Below are 23,053 nucleotides of genomic sequence, written 5' to 3'. Positions count from 1 at the left end.
TAGTCAAATAAAGGACCTGTATTCGAATTCTTGTAATATGAAAATTTAGTCAATATAATATATTGTTAAATAATAAGAGCAATTTTCACAAAGTTATTTACATATATTAAAAAAAAAAAAAAAAACTGTCTACCTAACCCAAAAAATATATATTTATTTAAAAAGTTAATATGTTTACATTTTTTTTTTTTTGAAATAATTAAAATGAGAACTTTAAATCACGATCCTTAACTTAAAAAAGTGATAGTTGCAATTTCAGTTAATTTCAAACAGTGCGGAATAGCGTTGACTATTTGAAGGTGGCGTGGGATACAGAGTCTCAGACAATGCCGAGTGCTGACATAACTTTCTCGCATTTTCTTCTATAGTCTTTGTCTTTCCATCCAATCAAACGGCACTTCCTCATTAATTTTCCTACTCAACTAATAGTACTAGTACCAAATTGGGGTATGTGCTGTACTCGTCGGCAATCTAAAATTTTCCCACTCACAAAAAAATGGAAATTGACTCCTCAGAAAGCTCCAATTGGCTCTTTGACTATGGCTTTGTAGAACAAATCTCAGTTCCCGGCGACCCATTTCCGTCTTCCATCTCCGGTAGTTTCAGCTGGGCCCCACAACCCCTCGATTGTTGCTTCAATACCAGGTTGGGGTCTGTTTTGCTTAACTTAACTTCCCTGTTTGGTTACCGTGAAAGTGAAGGAAAACAGAAGGAGAAAGTAGGAACATTGAAGTTTTGTTATGTCTTCCTTTTTCCTAGGTTGTATGCAATAAAGTCCAAACACGTGCTCTTTGCTGTTTTAAGACTAATATTTTGGCAATAGTTTGTTTTGGGAAACAAATTATATTTACTTTTAGTCAGCCTTGTTAGAATTGTGCTTGTTGAAATAATTATCTCATATGTGTCTGTTTTAAGTGTTCATGAGTAATAAGTACATTAGTTGGACTGAAAACCAGTACAGTTTACACCTTATTTTTAATTAATTTTCGCAAATTATGGTTTTAAGCTGTAAAAAAAAAAAAAAAAAAAAAAATTCCTGACTTTCCACAAGTGATGTGTACAAAAGTTGGAGAATTCTAGGAAGGTGCTGTTCTAGAATCTAGGTTATGGCTTCTCTAGAAAGATGTACATCAATACGGTTGTGTTCTGATCAACTCTCAAGGGAACAATGATAGAGAATCTATAATATACTAGGATATGTACAATGAGAAATCCATGTCCACAATACTTTCATAACAAATCTTAAGTGATAGGTCGTTACTAGCTAGAAAAAAAAATTCAATGGTAATTTCAAATTAAAATTAGTAACAACTTACCATTTAGGATTTGTTGCGTAATTGTTGTGAAAATTTTGTGGCCGTAGTACTTCTCTATGAACTATTACCCTACCAAGGAAAGTGTCTTTAAACAAATATTGTAGAATTATTGAACTCTTGGGCGCTTTTGTTAATCTGATTTATTACCTAATTAGTTGACTGAATATTGTGTAATTACCATGTCATACCACTAATTTTAACTATGCAAGTCTTTTGCGATATTCCTTAACCATTCCCCAAGTCAAATTGAGTGCACTGGTAGCTCTTTTGCAAGTTGCAGATAAAATCATGTTGGGGGTTCTATTGCTCCGCATTTTCTGTGGCTTTTGTTTTCTGCTGTTGGTAGTAATAGATTGATGTTACTTCTGTAGCTTGACAGTTTGCTCAAGGTTTTAGATTTCTCCTCAAATTGGCGATATAAGATATTTCTTGATCAAGATGTAAAGCAATGTTTCCTCTGCTCTAGTCCTTTATGTTCAAAAGTTCTCTTTCTATTTGTTTGGGTGGATTGGCAAAAACAATTCTTATCTTAAATGTAATATCATGTTTTCATTTTGAAGCCAAAAAAACAAAAGCACTCAAATGTCAGCTGTAGAAAAAAAAGAAAGTTATATTATGTAATTCAGAATAGGAGCAATAGATCTTATACATATGTGTAGTAATGTTATTATGTTTCTCAGTTTTTCTTGATGTCCTGATCACATGCTATTTGTTCCCAGTGCGGAAGTGGATTGCTCATTTAGAGATTCAGATAGCCTCAAGGAAGTTGGTCATCGGAAACGGTAAATTTTTCTTCCCTTTTCTTGTGCAAGAAAGATAACGACATGTTTCCATGTATAAGGTATATGTATAAAATGATAGATTGTAATCTGGTGTTTTTACCACTCATAATGGATAGATAGATCTGTAACATTGTAAACTTACTTGTGTGTTAATTTTTGGCATCTAGTTCTGTCTTTTCTAATCCTAAATAGGTGAGATGACCAGTCTAGGATTCTTATGGTCAAAGCACTATTACTGGTTTGTTGTAGATCTTGAAGGGGGAATGGGAATCTGTTGGGAGTGGTTCATTCATATGCAAAATTGCTATGCTTTATTATACAGGCAAGTTTTGCTCTGTATGAAGTTGAAGTGGAAATAGATCAAATTGAATTCTCTTGAGAAAACCTACTGCCAACATTTCTACGCTCAATCAACAAGAGGTTCTCTCAATTGAGTAACTTATCAAACATGAGAAAAATAGGAAAGGTGTGAAAAGTACAGAGATGGGTGTCATCTTAGTCTCAACTTTGTGTGTGTGGGTCATACTATGACAACAACATACCAAAAACCAATAACATTGCAGCCATAATTTTCTGTCATATTATAGATCTAGTGGGAATACAATCAAAGGCATGTTGATGATAATTCCACCCCCCTCCCCCCCTCTACCAAAAAAAAACTTTTACACAAAAGTTGTGGGTTCTAGTTGTACAGATGGGCTCTATGGTGTGTTTCATGCATCCCTGATAAATTAACTTATTCAGTTTGGTTGGGTTCCCTCCAATAATATGAAACTTAATTAGTTGGTCCAGATTTAGGGGAATAGTTATTGGCTGCACTTGAGACTTCGTAGTTGCTACTTCATCTACTGACAGACGGCTTGCTCTTATTCAATTATCGGGCTGACTTATTTTAATATGCAATGCACACTGATATATACTTCCCAAAAAAAAAAAAAAAAAAAGGAACATGATACAAGTTGTGTAAATTTTCAATCTTGTGTTGGCAACCATGCCTTATATTTTAAATAGGTAGAGATGATCTTCTAGTGGATACTCAAACCAATGGATCAGAGGAATCATAATGACAAAAGGTTTGGGAAATGATATTCCTTTGGAATTCAAACACCAGCAAATGCAAATTGAGTTGCTCATATTCTATTATCCTAAACAATTTCTACAATTTTTTCCCCTTGAAAAATAAACTGCAATGCTGCTTCAACAAATGAAAGGCAATCCCAAATGTAAGCTTTGTATTATACACACACACACACACAAGTATATATTACATTAAGTTGAGCTATGATGTGATTGCAAATAGTTGTGATTGAGACTGTTATTTTCTTTAAATAAATAATTTTTTTTTCATGGTGACTCTCTCTCTCTATCACACACACATATTATGTTTCCTAAATTTTTCTGCAAATTTTCTTATAGGTTGAGGCCTGAATCATGTATTGCATCTGCCTCAAAAGCATGCCGGGAGAAATTGCGAAGAGATTGGCTGAATGAGAGGCATGCTATTGTTCGTTATATTTTCTTATTGAGTGTTCTCTGCGTTCTAATTCTCACATTAAATTTGGTGTGATTTCAAGGTTTCTAGAATTGGGTTCTATCCTGGAGCCTGGAAGGCCGCCCAAAACAGACAAGGCTGCCATTTTGGCTGATGCTATTCGAATGGTGACCCAGTTAAGAAGTAAAGCTCAGAAGCTGAAGGAATCAAATGAGGATTTGCAAGTGAAGATTAAAGAATTGAAGGTTGGATTATTTTGGAGTGGGATCTTTCTTTATCATTTTGGAGGATTTACTTCATTTAAAAATTGCTATGTCATCTGCATTTCATTTTATCAATTATCCTCCCTAGCTGCATACTCGTCACATATGTATGGGTAACTGGTTGCATTATGCATAGACATAACTTTTGCTTGCCCTTTTTCTGTGCAGGCTGAGAAGAATGAGCTTCGTGATGAGAAGCAGAGGCTCAAGGCAGACAAAGAGAAGTTGGAGCAGCAAGTCAAAGCAACGATTACACCACAAGGCTTCCTGGCTCATCCCACTGCAATGTCAACTGCATTTGCTGCCCAAGGGCAAGTTTCTAGCAACAAGTTGATACCTTTCGTTGGTTACCCCAGTATTGCCATGTGGCAATTCATGCCACCTACTGCAGTTGATACATCATTGGATCATGTACTACGCCCTCCAGTTGCTTAAAATGGAAAGCCTTCCATGGTTTGGCTCATAATACCATTTACCTGTAATGCTAGGATGCTTTTTTTGTTTTTTTGGGTCGTTGATTTCAATTGCTTGTGTGTTTTTAGTTTCATGTACCGTAAAGAAATATAATTTATCAGGAAGCAATCCCATTTTACTGCTTAGAGGAAAAGACATTTCATGTCATGAGTTAATCATATGGAACTCTTTGAGTGATCTCACATATCCTAGTATCGTGCAATGTTGTATATACCATATTGGTACAGATTGGACATAGGAATGATATATTTTGGTTCCGATATTTATCATTTTAGGATTATTGTATATATTCACAATATGAAGTCAGTTCTTTTGCATCACCTATTGGTTTTTTACTAATCTAGTGCCTAAACTTGCAGCAGTTGAGCTTGTTGAGTAGCAGGTTATTAGTCAATCCATGGCAGTATAGTTGTTTATCTTTTAGCCTTTTGGTTCGGGTTTGGTGTAGTCTGGTTTAAACTTTAAACTTGGAGTTAGAGCATCATATATAATATATTGTAATTCTTCCAGTAGTGTGGGATATATTAATGAATCAGATAAAAACCTGCAACTACAGCTGTATTATTTGCCCGTATTTAATGTTAAAGAAAATTTAGTCATGTCAAATTCTTCAAAGATAAGTGTAGTTAGAGAGGGTTTTGCAGAAGGAGGATTTGTAGAAATTTTTTGTTTCCCTTTCTCTTTGATAAACGAACAAGAAATCCCAACATTAAATTGCTAGATAGAGAATTAAAGGAGGCTCAACATTGATCGTGAGATAACATTATGCTTGTGCTATGAACTTGTTTCCAAAATGCGTCCACAGGTAAATTAATATTTGGCCACAATAAATATTCCTCACCAAGAAATAATCCAATGCTTAGTATGCCTGAAGCATTGTCATTACAAAGATGATCCCCATTGTGATGTTGACAAGAAAACCGCCTTTGTGAGCTGATGAGGAAGGTGGTTTTGCTGAAGTTGCAGATGGTGTTGGAGATGGTACAGTGGGGGTGGATTTTGGCGTTTGTGCTGGTGAGGGAGAATGACTTTCTGAAGCTGGAGTAGGAGCCAATGGAGTCACCGATGAAGTTGGTGGTTTGCTTGAAGGAGATGCGGGTGGTGGGGCTGATGTTGCAAGAGTGTCTATTTGAACTTTCATTCCTTGGCTACAATGTCCACTTGTTCCACAGATGAAGTATCTCTTGCCTTGTGAAGAGAGTGGGATGTTGGTGGTGCCACCACTGTAAGATTGAATTGGGTTACTTGCCTGGCAAGAGTCATAGTCTGACTTTGAAACCTCAAGCACATCATGGTTTGGTGTGTACTGAAAAACTGTGAATACATTTAGTCAGCTCTAACTCTCTTCTCCATGAAGCTTAATCAAATTATTACAGGCTGGATAATGTGGTTTTGATAACATACACAATTATGAAAACCACAGCATAAATAGATCTCTAGTATATTGAAAGTGGCTCATTTATAAATACGTGTTACTTACTCAGGTTATCTCCAACTAAAAATGATTGAGATGAAGCCCATGTTTGCAAGTCGGTGCTTGTATCCCACCCACTGTTTGCGCCTCCGACTGTGTAATTTGCCCCCATAGCTAAATTGATGAGCATGGCTAATATCGCCAAGCTCATTAATGTTGATCTCAGCATTGCCATTTCCGGGGATTAGAAGTAAAAAATTGGAGAAGATGGCAAAATGATGAAAGTTAATCACAGAGAAACAATTGTATGGAATTCAGTTTGAGCTAGGAATTCTATATATAGAGGTGATAGGACGAGGAAGAGAGCCCTTTCACATTGAAGACATTGTTATTTTTTGGTCTACGGAGTTAGGAAGTCATGGAAAATAATTGGAAACGTCGAAAGTCAGAACTTCATGTAAAAGGGGATTTAATTATTCTAGCAAGTTGCAATCCTCTCACCATGGACAGGTCAGGGTTCGAGTATGTACAACCACATAGGCGAAAAACTATTCATGTAGTGGTTATGGTAGCCATGTGATAGACATAGACCTGGCGTACCTAATCCCTGTATCCAACTCAGGATTGCAGGATATATATAAAGAACTAAAGAAGACTATTGTGAAGCTCTAATGAAAATGGAGGCATGAATGGATCTCCATTTGCAATAAAAATTATTGTTTAAAGTACTATGATTAACTTCAAGGTCAATGAGCTCTTCCAGTTCAGATGGCATATTTTTCCTTGTAAAAGTAACGGCAAGGGTGTTATCTGAAAAAGCTTATTTAGACCCAAATTATTCAGTGGATTAAACAAGCTAAGCCAATTGACCAATTATGTAAATAAGATTACCACAGGTTAATATTGAAATCTTGTATTCTTTAAGATGCATTTTGAACATTTGCAACTTAAAACCTTTTTTTTTTTTTTGGAGTAGGATTACAACTTAAACTTCGATACATATTATGTACTCAATCAAGATTACATTGTCATGAAATTTGTTAGTCTGAATTCTAATAATATCAATATTTCAATACCAACCATATATGCATACGAAATTACAAATTAAATAATAATAATAATAATAATAATTGTAACCAACTTAAGGTCAAATTGCAAATTACAAAATGGATCTTCTACTTTGGCCAACAGCTTACACTTTTGGCACTAGTGATTCTACATGGAAACTTTACTAGCAATTTTACATTGCAAGTCATTCTAAAATATTTTATCTGCTACTCATGAGTCATGACTCATATTTTAATGTTGAAAAGGTCAATATATATATTCTGTCGTTGTTACATATGCTTTGGATTTTAGTGAGCTTAAGGAAAGGCCTGGCACCCAGAGCTAACCACCACATGCATGCCATTTTATATCTCAAATGCATTAAGGATATTATTAAAATTAAAGATCTTGACATACTTAGAAATGTGTTTTGGTGCTAAGTACACATCCACAATTAAGTAAATCAATATTTCAGGCACACATTAGCACATGCGCGTCGGTTTGCAATGAGGATGATTTTCACTCAAGTATTGCAAAATGTATATGTATGTTTTCCACATTATAACACCTGAAACTATGTCACATGGCCCAGTCCAGACCCTATTATGTATATATGATTTATCCATGCCGAGTTTAACCAAACCGAGACAACATCCTCTTTAATATTAGTTGTCTTGCCTATTCAGCAAACAGGGCAGGTTCAATTTCTCCAATAGAGAAATAAAAAAGGGAAAATTTTTGGGTATTTCCGGAATATGCATATATAATGCTTTCTCCTTTTATATTCATGGTAAGCTCTACCATAAATTTAATGAGTAGACCTTACTATGAATGTGAAAAGAAAAAACGTCATTCAATTTCTCCAATAGACAAATAAAAAAGGAAAAATTCTTAAGTACTTCCGGAATATTGATAAATGGTGCTCACTCCTCTTATATTCATGGTGGACCCAACCATAAATTTAATGAGTAAACTCCACTATGAACGTGAGAAAATAGAGTTATACTTCGAAAGTACCTAAGAATTTCTCATAAAAAAGTAACAAACTAACACCTGTTATAAATGAAGCAAATTAAAATTCAAACAGATCATAAACAAACTTAATGCTAAGCTACTGTCTCATTGGATTAAAAAAAAAAAATATATATATATATATATATCTTGCTACCACACACATGCCGCAACCTAATGTAAATAATAAGTTATAATAACCCATAATACTATATATATATATATATATATAACTGGAATAACAAAAGAACACATAGAAATAGCAAGAAGGGGAAGTGAAAAGTGAACTCGTTAATGATGGACTAGAACGTTGAAAATAAATAAGCAAGCTTTAGGATCAAAATTGACATGGAAATGTATACCATAACACAAGCAAAATCACAATAGTTTCTGAACCAAGCAAATCAAATTAAGCATCTTTCATTTCATTCAAAATAGTTAAATAATTTTTTATCACAATTTTGACTCAAAAACAGAAGCCTTAAACCTTTACTCTGCTTTGAAACCTAGAAATTGATAGCAAGTTACCAATGTGACATAGGACTTCTGTGTCATTACTGAGCCCTGGAATCTGGATGTACCTTAACTCACCAGTCCTTGGATTATAGGAAAATAAACTTTCATAGTACTTCAATAGTATTTCACCAAGTTCCCATAGTCCTATAACTTCAATCAATGAATTATTTGGCATCCCCACTGGTGCATTAATATCAATCTTGTATTCCTTGATCCATTCTTTCTTTTCATATTCCTTCATTACCCAAATTTTGATGTGGGTATCAGTTGACAAATCAACCATAGCCAAGTTTGCTCCTAGATCAAACAAATGACCAACCCAAATTTTTGGTAGAGAAATCAAGCCAAATTCCTCCTTCCCAACATCAAAAGAAACAATCTTATCCTTTAAAGCATCATGAGAGTTAACAAGCCAATGAAGAGCTCCACATGCAAATATAGGCTTTCCAATTAAAGGGAAAGAAGGACCTTTGCTAATAGTTCTCCATGAACTTGTACCAAGAGTGCATACTTCAGCACCCAAATTGTAGTCTGGATTTTCATAACCACCTTCCCGGAAGAAAACATTAACAATCTTGTACTTGTTGGTTAAACAATCAAACCCTAATCCATATTTTCTCTTGCCTAATGGAGACGAGGATGTAGATGGTGGTAATGCTAGAACTTCTTGCCTAAGAGGATTAAACAAAACCAAAACACTATCATCACAACGTTTTGTAAAACAAAGCAAACCATTGCAACAACCCTCTAAGAAATATGCTTTTGAATTTGCAAACTTTGGGCCTAAATTCATGTTAGCCTTCAAGAAGACCCCAGCTTCTGTAAACGTTACATCTGGTGTGTGATGATGATCAAGAAGTAAGATTTTGGATTCTTGAACACATCGAGTTAGGTGCATGTAAGCAAGACATGGATCATCAATGATATTGGACCATAGTGGAGAGACACACTTGAATCGAAAAAGTGACTTGATTGGTAGTCGTGAAAAGATGTCAAAGAGGACATCTGAAGGGAATTGCACCATTCTTGTTTACTGAATCGGCTTGCTGGAGTACTTTTTATCCCTAATATCTCTTCAATGGCTTGAAAAACGCAGTCATGGTAAACTCGGTAAACCTTCACCAGAGGAGTAAAAAAATACTAACTATATTGCCACAAAAAAAAATTCAATTCATTGTCCACACTCAATACGCAAGCCATGGAAACCTAGTAAGTCTTGGCCGGTAAGTTAATCCCTAGTAGAGTACTAGGGTCTAGGAAACATCTATAGAGACATGGGCGGAACTACCCTTGGACCAGGGGCAATGACTCCCTAATTTTTTTATAAAAAATATTATTATTATTATCTATATATATATATATATATATACAGAAAAAACTGAAACTTCCACAATTTTTCATGTCAACACAATATTTAATTATCATTTTTTTAAATAAAATTATTTTTGTTTAGTCCAAACTTAATAAGGAGTGAAACTCTATTTCTCTAACAAGTTCAACTTAAACTCAAACTCTCTCAAGCCTTTCAGGCTTTGACTTTTGATTGACTTCTCCACAATTTTACACATCAACATTTTTTATTTATAATTTATAAATCTAATTTATTATTTTCAATTAAAAAAAGACATGGTACTAAAACTACACGCTATTATACTACTACTAAAACATAAAAACCCTACTCTTCCCTTCCCTTAATTAAGAACCTACGTAGGGCTTCTTTGATTTCATATACCCATCTGCAAATTTGTCCAACGTTTGTACTATATCCCATAAAGAAGAAGACAATAGCTTAAACTGACTTTTCTTTTTTTTTTATTGAATCTATTAAATTATATAATTATTTATACATTTATTTTATAAGCTTTTTCATAAAACAGTACAACGCATTGGTCTATAACTAGTATATATATAAAACCGAAACCTCTGAAACTTCCACAATTTTCCACGTCAGCACAATATTTAAAGAATAAAAAATAAATCATTATAATTTTTTTAAATAAAATTATTTTTGTTTAGTCCAAACTTAATAAGGAGTAAAACTCTATCTCTCTAACAAGTCCAACTTAAACTCAAACTCTCTCAAGCCTTTGACTTTTGGTTGACCTCTCCACAATTTTACACATCAACATTTTTTATTTATAATTTATAAATCTAATTTATTCTTTTCAATTAAAAAAAGACACGGTACTAAAACTACACGCTATTATACTACTACTAAAACATAAAAACCCTAGAACTCTTCCCTTCCCTTAAGAACCTACGTAGGGCTTCTTTGAATTCATATACCCATCTGCAAATTTGTCCAACGTTTGTACTATATCCATAAAGAAGAAGACAATAGCTTAAACTGACTCTTGCATGATACTCGTGTGTACAGAAATACTATTAATGCCTTAATGGACTTTCACGTATGTTTGAAGAACTCACCAACCATTCTAACCATTAAGCCTCGTATGATCTAATTTAAAGAATAAAAAATCGATTGTTTGATTTCTCTTCATGTTTTTTTTTTTATTTTTTTATTTTTTTTATTTTTTTTATAACATAAAGCTACAAACCTTGATCTTGGAACGATAATTTTTTTTTTCATATGAGTTTTTCTAATTCTTTGTAGTAATTGTTTTCATCTAAATGTTTTATGTAAGTATTGAATTTAAAATTAAAAAAAAAAAAATCTTTTAGACTAAAATTTTTACTTATAAATTTATGTTAGAATATATTCATGAACTTTAAGGTTTGTAAGATTTATTGTTGAAATTGGTGAAAGTATTTGGTTATGATTTTTTTTATTATGCATCTCTGTAGATTTGAATTTTGATTCAAATTATGAAATATGTTATTAATAACTCCTCTTTTTTTTTTCTTCCTTTTGTGTGTGTGTGCAGGTTTCCTAGCTAGGAACACAACCTAGCAAGTAAGAGAATTAGTAATTGTTTTTATCTAATTTTTCTTTTAGGTACAATGATGTTTTACAATATTCCTCACTTAATGTCACATATAATCTTGTATATAGAGAGTAGATAATTGAAGGTGTTCTACAACCATCAAAATCTAAACCTTCCAAAGGTGGTGTCTTACAACTATTAGAATCTAAATCTACAGCTACAAAGAACTTGGTATGTGCGTGTGTGTGTGTGTGTGTGTGTGTGTTTTTTTTTTTTCCCATATGAGTTTATCTAATTCTATGTTTTCTAATTCTTTAGTTTGATTTCAAAAACATGTGCATGTTTATGATTCCTATTTGTGGTAATAAGTTTCTATAGTTTAAAGGGTAGGTTTTTGTTTGCTTTTTATGTTAGAACATTCTCCTTCCTCCATTGTAAGTATTGAATTTAAAACAAAAAAATCTCTTAAACTAAAATTTTTACTTATCAATTTTTATGTTAGAATATATTCATGAACTTTGAGGTTTGTAAGATTTATTGTTGGAGTTTGTGCAAGCATTTGGTCAAGAATATAATTGTGTGCTCTCTACTGTGTGGGCTAATGATTAGTTTGTTACAAAAGCTTAAAATGTAATATCAACTTTGGCATTATTTTTATTTTTTATTTTTTATGAGAGTAGACCACAAACAGGGAAGTTCTATTCTATTCAAAATTTACTATCAACTCTCTTCTTCTTTTCTTTCAATCTATAAACGTCTCACACGACTTTCATCCGCCAACTTCGTATTAGCTAAAATCATATTACATGTTTAATGTCTATTTCAGTGCAGAGATTTGTATGTAATGTTTCTTATTGGTAGATTTATGGACACTAAGAACATACTTTGTTAGCTTGAACTCACATATCTATAACAAAAACTACTCAAAGAAGAGATAAACCCGTGCATCGCATGGTTAGCGACTAATTATTATTATTATTATTATTGTTATTTTGGAGTGGGATTTGAGCAATCCAAGCTCCTCTAAAATTAACGACTGTGGCTTGGGAAAGATCTCTGAGGTCCTAAGGAGATGTTTGAAAGGACAATGGACATGTTTGAGAATCTTAATGTTATATTCATTTATGGTAGGGACGTGGTGGCCGAGAAAATGTCTTTGTGACTAGGAAACATCAACACAAATCTCCTTGAAGCCAACTATTATTAGAAAAATGGTATATATATGCTTCCTCAAAAAAAAAAAAATGGTATATATATGATTTGTTTTTATTTTTTCTAATTATTTAGTTCGATAATTATGGTAATTATTAATACTCCTTTTTTGTGATATGAAATAATTACAGTAGCTGTTAATATTATTTTTTTTGTCTAAATATTAAATTTAATAATTATAGTACCCACTTAAATTATACTTTTTTTTAGTAATGCTACACTCACAAATTATTTTACAATATTTTTACAAACTGCTGATATGATCAACCTTTTATTAGTTTTCATCTAGGTCCACTATTAATATCACTTTTTTCATTTACCAATAATCACTTACTACATTAGTAGTTTATAAAAATTTTTGTAAAATAGTTTATATCTCTAACATTATTCCCTTTTTTTTTTTTAATATTAAGTATTTTAACACACATAGAGAAATGGGAGAAGATCTTAAAGAAACTATACTTCCTATTACTTTTTCTTAAACTATGAGAATGCATATTTATCCCTCTAAAATATTACTCAAGTTTTAAAAAATAAAAAATAAAAAAATATATTACCCTTCTTTAATGGAAATTAGTAACACAAGTGACATTATGCATACATGTCACCACATGAAAAGACAGAATTACCCTTCTTTAATCTCTTAAAACATCACATGTCCCTCGTTAATCTAATCTTGCGGTGAACATTTCACACTTGAAATACTGTTTACAGATCACAGCTGCAGAGATATAGTAAAAATTGAGATTGATAAATTAGATTTTGCTAAAGTTAAAAAGTGTTGAGGATCAGGCATTCTTTTTGTCCGTCGATAAAAACAATTATAGCCACGGTGTGTTCTCTTCCCTATGAGAGAGGTTGAAGGCAATCGTGTATATGTCACTCAGGCTGATGGTCACAAAAATTTGTACTCATGCAACATAGAAGAAGGAAATATGTTGGTCTCTCCAACTTTCTCATTCAAAGATTACTGGAATCTCAAATCATTTATTCCTTTATTGAGTAAAGTATGACCACCAACTTTAATCCTGAAAATCAATAACATTTGTCTTGATCACCTTAAGTGTGAAACAATCATGAGAACGATGCACAATAAAAATCCCAAAAGAAGCTACAGCAACAAATATTTCCAAATAAGTGCCATCAATAATCACACATGAAGAGAAGAAAGTATTAACCAAGCTGTTGTAGCATTTTAATATTAAACAATTAAACTGGTGGGGTGGTGCTGGTGGCGGGGTGCCATTGATGATTTGAAGAATTGGGTATTTAAGGTTTTCAAAATCATGGTAGGAGGCAGAGGATGCAATGCAAGAACTAATGTCAAGTGTTGAGACACATGAGTATTTTAAGAGATTAAAAATAAGGCAATTTGGTCTTTTCATATGATGCCGCTAATGCAAAAATCATGTGAGTTGCATGTGAGTGTAAATTCACATCAAAGTTAACAGTTAAATAAACTCTACTCTAGGATGCAAAGTGTTAAACATATAATAGTTTAGTGGGGTAAATGTTTATTCTCATAGTTTAGGGGCAAGTGTAATTTTTCCAAATTAAAAAAAAAAAGAAAAAAAAAAAAGAAAAGTCATTAAGATAGTTATTAATGGTGGTGAAATTCTAATAAAGGGTTTATACACACACACATAATGACATAAAAATTGTGAAACTTATACATGCTCAGCCAAAAGTTAAATGTTTTCAACTATAGTGATGGTAGAATCTTTTAGAGGTCAATTATAAATATATTATAAAAAAACTCCTCTTAATTTTTTAAAATTAAGATCATTCCATCAAGAGTCTTATAGCATAATTGGCACCTCTTCATGTGCAAAGTATTTTAGGGTCTAGGCAGAAAAAGGGTTCAAGTTGCGACTTTTTTTTTTTTTTTTTTTTTTAAATTTTAAGAGAGAACTTGTCTTTAACGAGTACCCCCCAAAAAAAAAAACTGTTATTCGAATATTATGATTAATTAAAAAATTTATTTATAAATAAAATAAAATAAAATATTATTTAATGTAAATAAAAGTAAATATTACCTAATATCATTAACATTAATTTTACAACTTGTAATACACAACAAATTATTTATTTTAAACTACTTTAAACTTTTGGTCATAATATTTTAAACTTCTTAAAATTTAAGCATCCGTTTGGGATGAGCTGAAAAATTCAGCTTATTTACACTTTTAACTTATTTTTGCTATTATTCATGAGTCTCACTATACTTTTTGATGTTATTTATAGGTCTCGCCAAACTATTCAGCTTATTTTATAAATTTTCTACACTTCCAGGGAAAATTTTTTAGCTTCAACTAAATAAATTATTCCCAAACGGACATTTGATATTTAAGTATCAAAATTTTACCTAAAGTAAATTATTCTAACCATTAATAGGTCACTTGATATTTTAATAATAAAATTTAACGTAAATAAAACTATCTTAATAATGCATGTATTTACTTGCCATAGTGAGAAAATATCTATTTCAAGCAACCACAACCCAACAATATATAATATATATGGCATGCTCCAATTCGGTCATGCGTGTGTCAAGTTGAAACCTTCAATTCTATTTGAGGTTAACCTAATTATGCAGATTCAATACCTAACTTGTGGTCTAATTAGTTCTAGACAAAGAAAGGACAAGCAGTCAAGCACTGAATTGCTAGCGAGGATCTAAATCAGTAATTGTAACCTCATTACTGATTTAGTACAAAGTCTTAAACAATGGTTCCTAATATTTTGCTAGCAAGGATCTAAATCAGTAATTGTAACCTCATTAATAGATTGCTGTGATGGTTCTGGTTTGGATTCAAATTGTTGAGATAATGCTCCAGCATCTTCTGTCACCAAGTCTGATTCAGGATTGGGGATGTTATAGTACTATAGGTACTAAGCATCATTACAATCTTTGACATTGTATGTCTATTAGCAGCAGCTTCTTGGATACATAGCAATCCAATATGGATGCACTTCATAACTTCATATCTTGGACACTAATCACCCAAGCTTGGATCCAACAGCTTCATAATTAGAACATGAACTATTAAGTGCAAAAAGATAACCAATTGATGAGGAGAAATTCCTTTAAAAAAAATTTTCCTCCACAATGTACATGGATGTAGCATTTAGCTGAAAGTTGGTTAAAATATGATTGGACTTAAAAAAAGTGAGACTTTAAAAAACTATAAAGAAGATAAGCTAAAAAACTAAAAGAAAAAGTTGTTGCCAAACAGACAAGGTTACATCCCAGTATTAGACTAGTTTTCTGCAACTAAAATTATGTTATTGTAGTGACCACAATTTCATGATTATATATCCACAGAGTATATGCTAGTCAAACAATGGAGACAAAATAACAAGAAAAACATGAAATTATTCATACCAAACAAAATTTTGTCCAAGCTCCCATTACGTAGGTATTCATAAACAAGTAACTTCTCTTCATCTTCTAAGCAGAAGCCTAACAGCCTTACTAGATTCCGATGCAACAATTAGGCAACCAACACTACTTCCATTTTAAGTTCTTCTAGACCTTGCCCTGAGCTCCTTGATAGCCTTTTACAGCTATTTCTCTTCCATCTAAGAGTTTACCTTGGTGTATACAGACAGTGCATTCAATCTACAAGATAGAAATGGGAAAAGATAGCATATGCATCGCAGATAACCAAGTACCTTGTAAACAGGACCAAAAATACCTTCTCCAAGTTTATTGTTCTTAGAGAAATTTCTTGTTGCAACTTTAAGTGTACTTAGACCCATTAAAAGAGATTCACTGCTCTTATCTCCACCTTCATGGACACTCTCTATTTGACAATACAATATAAAACATATATGAATTCAGATAGCAGAAAGCTTAATTTAGAAACTCGCTTAAGTAAGGCATACTAAAAGTGTTCCTAATATCATGTAATGTTCTGAGGAATAAATTTTTATTACATCAAAGTTTATTGATAAAACGAGAAGAATGAAATTTAAATTTTACAGCTAACAATTTGATAGAATGCTGCAAGAGATATAAAGTGATTTACCAACTCTTTTTCTTGTGGTTCTTCTCCATAAGAAGTAGCCGAAGATTATAGATATCACAACCAATGCAACAGCTAATGGGATGACCACTAAAACAAAAAATTTCTGAGTTGTTCTTCTTTCCTGCTCACATACGCATGAAATAGTTTCATCATTCATGCAACAAGAAATATAATAAATTAACACAAAAGGTGATAATTAACACAATGAGATACTTGTTGGTAAATCCTCAAGAGATTGAAATTAATGAGCAAAAAACATACCAGCATGATTACTTCTTGTCTTACTAGTTCCAGCTGTAGTTATATTGTTCTCTATCGTAGTTCTAGTAGTAGCTGCATTGTTCTCAGGCAATGAAGGGGATGGAAAAGATTTAGATGATACTACAGGTGGAGGAGGTGGTAATGGTGAGAGAAAGAAAACGAAGATTGCAACTCGGAGTGTATATACGACTGCCTACTTTTTTATCACAGCATGCATCCTTACATATAACTGATAAGCCCTTGCAGGCAAGTCAAGCAGCGGTTATCTAACGAGTCTCTGGTGCACTGTGCCATAGCATAGATATTTACATAAACAGTGTAGCCTATGACCCCAACAGCAAACTTTGAAGGACTGGCTGCAGCATCAGATGAAATATTTTGCACCAAAGGTTCCAACTTCTGCTTAAAAAGAAGCGTGTCAGTTGCATCGTTCTCTGCATTCACATTAGCAAATGCCCTTGTTGGAGCATATAAAGTTGTTATTTATAACTATGTATTTTGTTGGCTTTTATTCTGTGTCAAATTTTATTGTAATCATTATCAATCGTTTATACCCTGTATCTATTATGGGATTTGTTGTAAGGGATGTGTGATAAAGAGAGAGTGTGAAGATTCAAGCATTTGAAGGCTGAAGAATTCTTGCGGGTATGTCGCGACCTAGCTTCCCGAGAAATGAATCATGTGCCATGTACATGCTGGAATGCGAAGAGTCAGGCCAGGTAGAGACAGCTGTGTCTCGTGAGTATCTCGCGGGTAAGGCCTTCCGCAAGACACTCGCGAGGCAATCTGTTCTGCCAGCCTGTACTGAATGACTCACATTTTCTGTACCTATCCTATATATATCCTCATTACCCACAAATGTTGAGGAATGCTTCAGAGAGAAAACCCTAGCCAAACACATTGGGAATTAGAGATTGTCATCCCCACCTTTCTCTATACATTTGCTTGTGGTATCTCCTCAACCCTTCCCTCTCCATTTCCACACCATTGAGAAGTTGATAGACCAAACACTTACCACACCCTTTGAGAGTGCTGTGTGACGTTTTGGTGCTGCTGGGAAGTATTGGAAGAAGCCTGGAATGGCAGATGCAACAAGGAGCTTATTGCGGGATCCGGGGTGCTAGACAAAACATGGTTCCGAGAAGTCTTGTCAGAATAGAAGCTTAGAGGGCTTAGGTGCATCGGGTAGATTAGGCTTGGAGGGTCTCTTGCCAACCCATGTATCCCAACTGATTGTCTAGTGGATCAATTTCCACTTGGAGGGCGGCGAAGAGGTTTTTCGCCGAATTCTTCGGTTTCCTCTTCGAAAACACGTCTCGGTGTTTTTTGCGTTTGCATCCTTCTTCCCTATTCTTTTATATTCCATTATACTGCTGTGTTGCTTAGTTTATAGATTAGAGTAGCTTATTTGTTCATCCGCTCGCATTTACACTATTTCGCACTTTGTAATAAGTTAGTATAAAATCTATCGAGCCGTAACTTTAATTGGGGGGTCTAAATAACTATTGTGTTTTCAACACATTTTTGAGCTTTCAATTGGTATCAGAGCGGGTACACTCGCTGTGATTTAAATACCTGAGTGTGATCCTTGACCCTATTTGAGATGGACTGGTCTCAATCGCTCAATGTTCCACCATTTTTTTATGGGAACAATTATGCTTTCTGAAAAGTTAGAATGAGAGCATTTTTATGCTCCATGGATGATACCGTTTGGGATGCGGTTGAGATTGGTTGGACTAAGCAGACGGATCCTAAGTCCAGTTGGGATAAGGCAGTTCTCGCAGTAGCCAATGCTAATAGTAAAGCGTTAAATGCTATTTTTTGTGGTGTGACTCCTGATGAATTCCACAGGATCTCTCATATGACGGTAGCCAAGGAAGCTTGGGAGATGACATATGAGGGTACGAAGAAAGTTAAGGACACAAAGCTTCAGATGCGTACCACAAAATTTGAAGAGCTCAAGATGAGGGATGATGAACTATTTGATTCATTCTATGGGAAGCTCAATGAAATTGTAATTGCTAAACTCAATCTTGGGGAGAAGATTGAAGATACTAAGGTGGTGAGAAAAATTTTGAGGTCCTTACCAGAGAGCTTTTGGGCAAAAGTCACAGCCATAGAGAAAAGTAAGGATTTGAATGAAATTAAGATCCAAAAGCTCATTGGATCACTTCAAACGTATGAGCTTGGACTACCTTCCCACAAGACAAGTAAATCGCTTGCTCTTAAAACCATCACCGAAAGAATGGATGATCCTTCCGAAGAAGATGGAGTGGAAAAGGAAGTAGCATATCTTGCGAAAAACTTCCGAAAATTTCTGAAGATGAAGAACAGTGGAAAACCATTCAACAGAGGAAAATTTTCATCTTCAAGAGGTGATAGGAAAGAGTTTACGAGGAAAGAAGGGAAGGATTCTTAACCTTCTTCAGACATTATGTGCTATGAGTGCAATGGCCATGGACATCTAAAGAAGGAGTGTCTAAATTTTTTGAGGGAAAAAGGCAAGGCTTATGCCACGACGCTCAATGATACAAAATCTTCTGATTCTGACTCGGAAAAGAGTTGTAACGGAGAGGGAAACTACTTCGCCTTCATGACCACTGCTCATGTGGAGTCATTAGATGGTTTGGGTGCACTTGTGAAGGAACTTGGTGAGCATTCTGATTCAAAGTCTATTAGGATTGTGGAAGAATCAGATGCTGAAGAGGAAGATAATACAGCTAATCTTCAAGAAAACTACTCCTTACTACTTTAGAAGTCATGAGAGTATTCCAGAGTAGCCAAGGCAGCTGTAAGGAAAATGAAGAAAGCTGAGGAAGATTACAGAAGTCTCCTGATCAGATATAAAGAGGCTAAGTGTAAGATTGAGACACTAAATGGCGAGCTGTCTGAAGCGTATACGAAGGTGAGATTTCTTGAGCAAGAGGTTGTGCAAGCTCATGCTAAGATAGAGAGAGTCTCCTTTCAGAAGTTAGAAGATGTTATATCATCTCAAAAACCTTCTTCAGACAAGTCCGGGCTAGGATACAACGGAGGAAGCTGCTCATCAGCCAAAGTCACCAAAGAAGTAAAGTTTGTGAAGGCAAACGAGACAATTGATGAAGAGCCCATTCTTGAGAAAGTTAAGGATGTAAAGAAGAAGAAGAATGTGGTTGAGCATCGAATGGTGAATAAGCCCCGAAATCAATCTGTGGTTAAATATGAAACCAGAGGAAGATCTCTCCCAAGATCACAACGGGGTCCTAGAACGAATTATGTGTGTCATTATTGCGGATTGCAAGGACATACCAAACCCAATTGTCAAAAGCTGAGATCAGACAACAATGCAAGCGCACCTCGGTCATGAGGAATGAGAAATGACATGAGGTCTTGGGGTGGTGAGCAACCAAGAAGTCAAAATCATGATCCCGGTATGACAGATATGATGAAGATGATCGGTGCCTTCACTACTTGCTTGGAGAGTTTCACCAGAAGGCTTGAAAGTCTAAACTCTCGTACCCAATCCGTCAAGGATATCACCCCAAACGCACGTGACATGTGGGTGAAGAGAGCTACTCATGCATAAGCATTATAACATGTCCATGCATAAATTCTTTCAATGTTTAGGGACATTTGTTGTTGCATCATTTCATGCATTGCTTTCTTTTTGTTCTTTTATCCGGTTGGTTTGTACCAACTGTTTTTGTTGATCTTACTTTTCTTGCTCTATTTTGGGTGTGTTAAAAAAAAAATTCAAAAACCCATAAAAATTGAAAAATCTCAAAAGTTTGATCACTTGTTTTGTGTATATCACATGTGAGTTTGGCCTAGTACCTTCGTACTTATGGCGTAGTGCATTTACGATCTTGGCTTGTCATGTATGCACTCATTTTTTTGTGGCAGAAATCTTGAACACTAGGTGTGACTGTTGTAAATAGATCTTCAAACTTGTCATGAATGATTGGTCAATAGTCTTGTTGGTCTTGATGCTTGCATAGACTTGTGTCTATATCTATTCCCACTTTATTTTTCTGTTTTTGCAAAAAGAGCTCACCAAATGTAAATCTCCAAATGAAAAGAGATATTGAACTGCAAAAGCCTGTCACACACACTAATATTCGACTAGGAAAAAGGGAAAGCGACTCTTCTTAATGTGTTCTATATGGTGCTCAAAAAGCCAAAGGCTAATCATCAACGTTGAAATATCATAAATTTCAAACACCAATCTCAAAATGAGATGTTTTTGTCCAAACAAAATTAATTGGACCAATTGTTATGCCTTATGCAGAAGCCAAATGAAAAGCTTCCAAGTTTTGTATTCAATGTGTGGGAGGTCATATATACTCATTTCTATAATGGAGATAGTCCACTTGATTTCGTATCAGTTGTGTATGACCCGATTGAATTGATCATTAAAGCTTCGCTCTGGTCTATAGACTTTTCCACATTTGATACTTACACACAACACACAAGACTTTGATTCAATTAATGCCTATCTCATTTGTGTGATTGTACATGTTCAAATGTGATGTGTATGCTCAAGAACTAGTTGATCAAATCCAAAAAGATTTTTGAGTGTTTTATTTGTTTTTGAAAGTGATTTTATACTTTCGTGTCTTTTGTTTTTGTTCAAATGCATTTGTGTGTTTTCCTTCAAAAACTAGTTCAGGGGTTGTTTCGCGAGAAGCTCGCGACTTAGAGCTTCCCGCGAAAAGGCTTGAGGGGAATAATTTTTCAATTATGTCATACAGAAACTCTCGCGACTGTATCGCGACTGTCTCGCGACCAACAGCTTCTCGCGAAATGTTGTTTGGCCATAAATTGGATTTTTTCAAAATTCAGACAGAAGGTATCACGACTGTTTCACGACTTAAAGCTTCTCACGAAAGCTTTTGTGCTTCAATGGCCATTTTCGCGGCTGTATCGCGACTATGTCGCTACTCTATAACTCGCGAAAAATGCGTGTTTTCAGTTTTATATTGCTGATGTGACAGTTTTTCAAATCAAAAACTCTTCCCTCGCTCAAACTCCTTCGAACCCTTTTCTTCTAAAATTACTATTTCATTCAAACCCCTTCAATCCAAGCGTCTTTTCTGCATTCTTTCTTCAAGGTATGTCTTTCAAACTATTCCTTTTTAAGTTTTTACTTAAATTTTGCAGAATTTTTGTTAGGGTTTTGTTAATTGGGGATTTTCGAAAATTTGGGTTGGTTTTCTAAATTGGGTGTTAATTTGTCATATCTTTTGTTTGGGTTGTGTCCCATTTGATGGTTGTGCATCTGTGTTGGCCTCTTGTGGCATTTTAACATGTATTGAGGGTAGATTTTCTCATGTTCCTGCATTGTTCATGCTTAGAGTTCATATGTGCATGATAGGTGTTTGATAGAATGTCTAAGTGACATTTTCGTGCTTAATTGGATTCATGTGAGTTCCAATTTATGGGTTTCCATATGTTTAACCTTACTTTACTTGGTTTGGTCTTTTATCTAGTGTTTCCTACACTCTGCTCATGATGCACTCACTTGGCACACACCTAGGCACCCTCTAGGCACACCCCCATGCATCTCATGATGCACACACATGCACAGTTACTTACTTTCTTGCACTCCTTGTTTTATATGGTGTTGCATATTCCTTGAGTTGATTATGATCTGCTTTAGGATAGCTTTCATGTGCTTTGGGATTAACTTGAATCTAATCAAGTTTTTGTTTGTCTGTTCTGTTTTGGTGTTTGTGCACTTGTTCCCTTTCTGCTTTGTGAAATTGTGCAGATGTCTCCCACCAAGCATGCAGCTAAGAAGAAACCAACCACAAACCATGCACGCACTGATTCTGATCATTTCAAGTTCGAAGCAGATATGAAGTACAATGACTGCTATAAGGACAAGACGATCATCATGGAGAGAGTGGTTCAGGTAGAAACTCTTGAGAACTCTTTCATCCCTGACGTGTTCAAAGATAGAACTTGGACCAAGCTACTGAACCCAACAAGGGTTGTTTATTTAGAGATTATCAGGGAGTTCTTCTCAAATGCCACAGTCAACGGAGATTGTATTGAGTGCTGGGTAAGACACAAGGAATTTGTGATTATGAGAGAGATCATCCAAGACTTTTTGGAAATTCGTCCTCTATCTCAGCCAATCACAGTTGCATATGAGGACAAACTGGGCTCTACTGCTGAGATGATTACAGCTCTTGGTGGTGAACCGAAGAAATCATCCATAAACACCATCAAGTTTTCTCTGGAAATGAGGACGCTAAGTTATGTGATGATTCATAATCTGTATCCGGTCACCAATCTCACCACACTATCTGCTCCGAGAACAAGATTCCTGTATGATCTCTTTACTCATAAGGAGATTGACATTTGT

At 34.5% G+C, this 23,053-nt stretch overlaps 3 protein-coding genes across 3 annotated transcripts; 1 reads left to right on the top strand and 2 right to left on the bottom strand.

The window, feature by feature from the left end:
- Nucleotides 1–273: 273 nt before the first annotated feature.
- Nucleotides 274–4,596, top strand: LOC112007787 (transcription factor ILR3). The gene is made up of 5 exons (XM_024040147.2): nucleotides 274–645; nucleotides 2,036–2,098; nucleotides 3,515–3,592; nucleotides 3,673–3,835; nucleotides 4,022–4,596. Exons 1-5 carry the CDS (start codon nucleotides 497–499, stop codon nucleotides 4,286–4,288), a joined length of 720 nt encoding a protein of 239 aa, XP_023895915.2. The 5' UTR covers nucleotides 274–496; the 3' UTR covers nucleotides 4,289–4,596.
- A 453-nt stretch (nucleotides 4,597–5,049) lies between these two features.
- On the bottom strand, nucleotides 5,050–6,202 carry LOC112007793 (uclacyanin 1-like). Its single transcript, XM_024040152.2, has 2 exons — nucleotides 5,808–6,202; nucleotides 5,050–5,641 (listed from the first exon to the last, which is right to left on the bottom strand). The coding sequence occupies exons 1-2, from the start codon at nucleotides 5,974–5,976 to the stop codon at nucleotides 5,187–5,189; spliced, it is 624 nt and encodes a 207-aa protein (XP_023895920.1). The 5' UTR covers nucleotides 5,977–6,202; the 3' UTR covers nucleotides 5,050–5,186.
- A 2,078-nt stretch (nucleotides 6,203–8,280) lies between these two features.
- Nucleotides 8,281–9,339, bottom strand: LOC112007788 (F-box protein At3g07870-like). The gene has a single exon (XM_024040148.2). The coding sequence runs from the start codon at nucleotides 9,337–9,339 to the stop codon at nucleotides 8,281–8,283; it is 1,059 nt and encodes a 352-aa protein (XP_023895916.2).
- Nucleotides 9,340–23,053: the final 13,714 nt, after the last annotated feature.

Source organism: Quercus suber, unplaced genomic scaffold, assembly GCF_002906115.3.
Source record: "Quercus suber isolate HL8 unplaced genomic scaffold, Cork oak 2.0 scaffold_159, whole genome shotgun sequence".
Taxonomy (NCBI): Eukaryota; Viridiplantae; Streptophyta; class Magnoliopsida; order Fagales; family Fagaceae; genus Quercus; species Quercus suber.
Note: the sequence above shows the minus strand (reverse complement) of the source record. Positions and strands in the feature narration are given on the sequence as shown.

Coding starts and splice junctions, on each gene's coding strand:
- LOC112007787 (XM_024040147.2), top strand. CDS start 497: ATGGAAATTGACTCCTCAGAAAGCTCCAATTGGCTCTTTGACTATGGC. Junction 646..2,035: donor GATTGTTGCTTCAATACCAG/GTTGGGGTCTGT, acceptor ATTTGTTCCCAG/TGCGGAAGTGGATTGCTCAT. Junction 3,593..3,672: donor AGAGATTGGCTGAATGAGAG/GCATGCTATTGT, acceptor TGTGATTTCAAG/GTTTCTAGAATTGGGTTCTA.
- LOC112007793 (XM_024040152.2), bottom strand. CDS start 5,976: ATGGCAATGCTGAGATCAACATTAATGAGCTTGGCGATATTAGCCATG. Junction 5,642..5,807: donor TTTAGTTGGAGATAACCTGA/GTAAGTAACACG, acceptor ATGTATTCACAG/TTTTTCAGTACACACCAAAC.
- LOC112007788 (XM_024040148.2), bottom strand. CDS start 9,339: ATGGTGCAATTCCCTTCAGATGTCCTCTTTGACATCTTTTCACGACTA.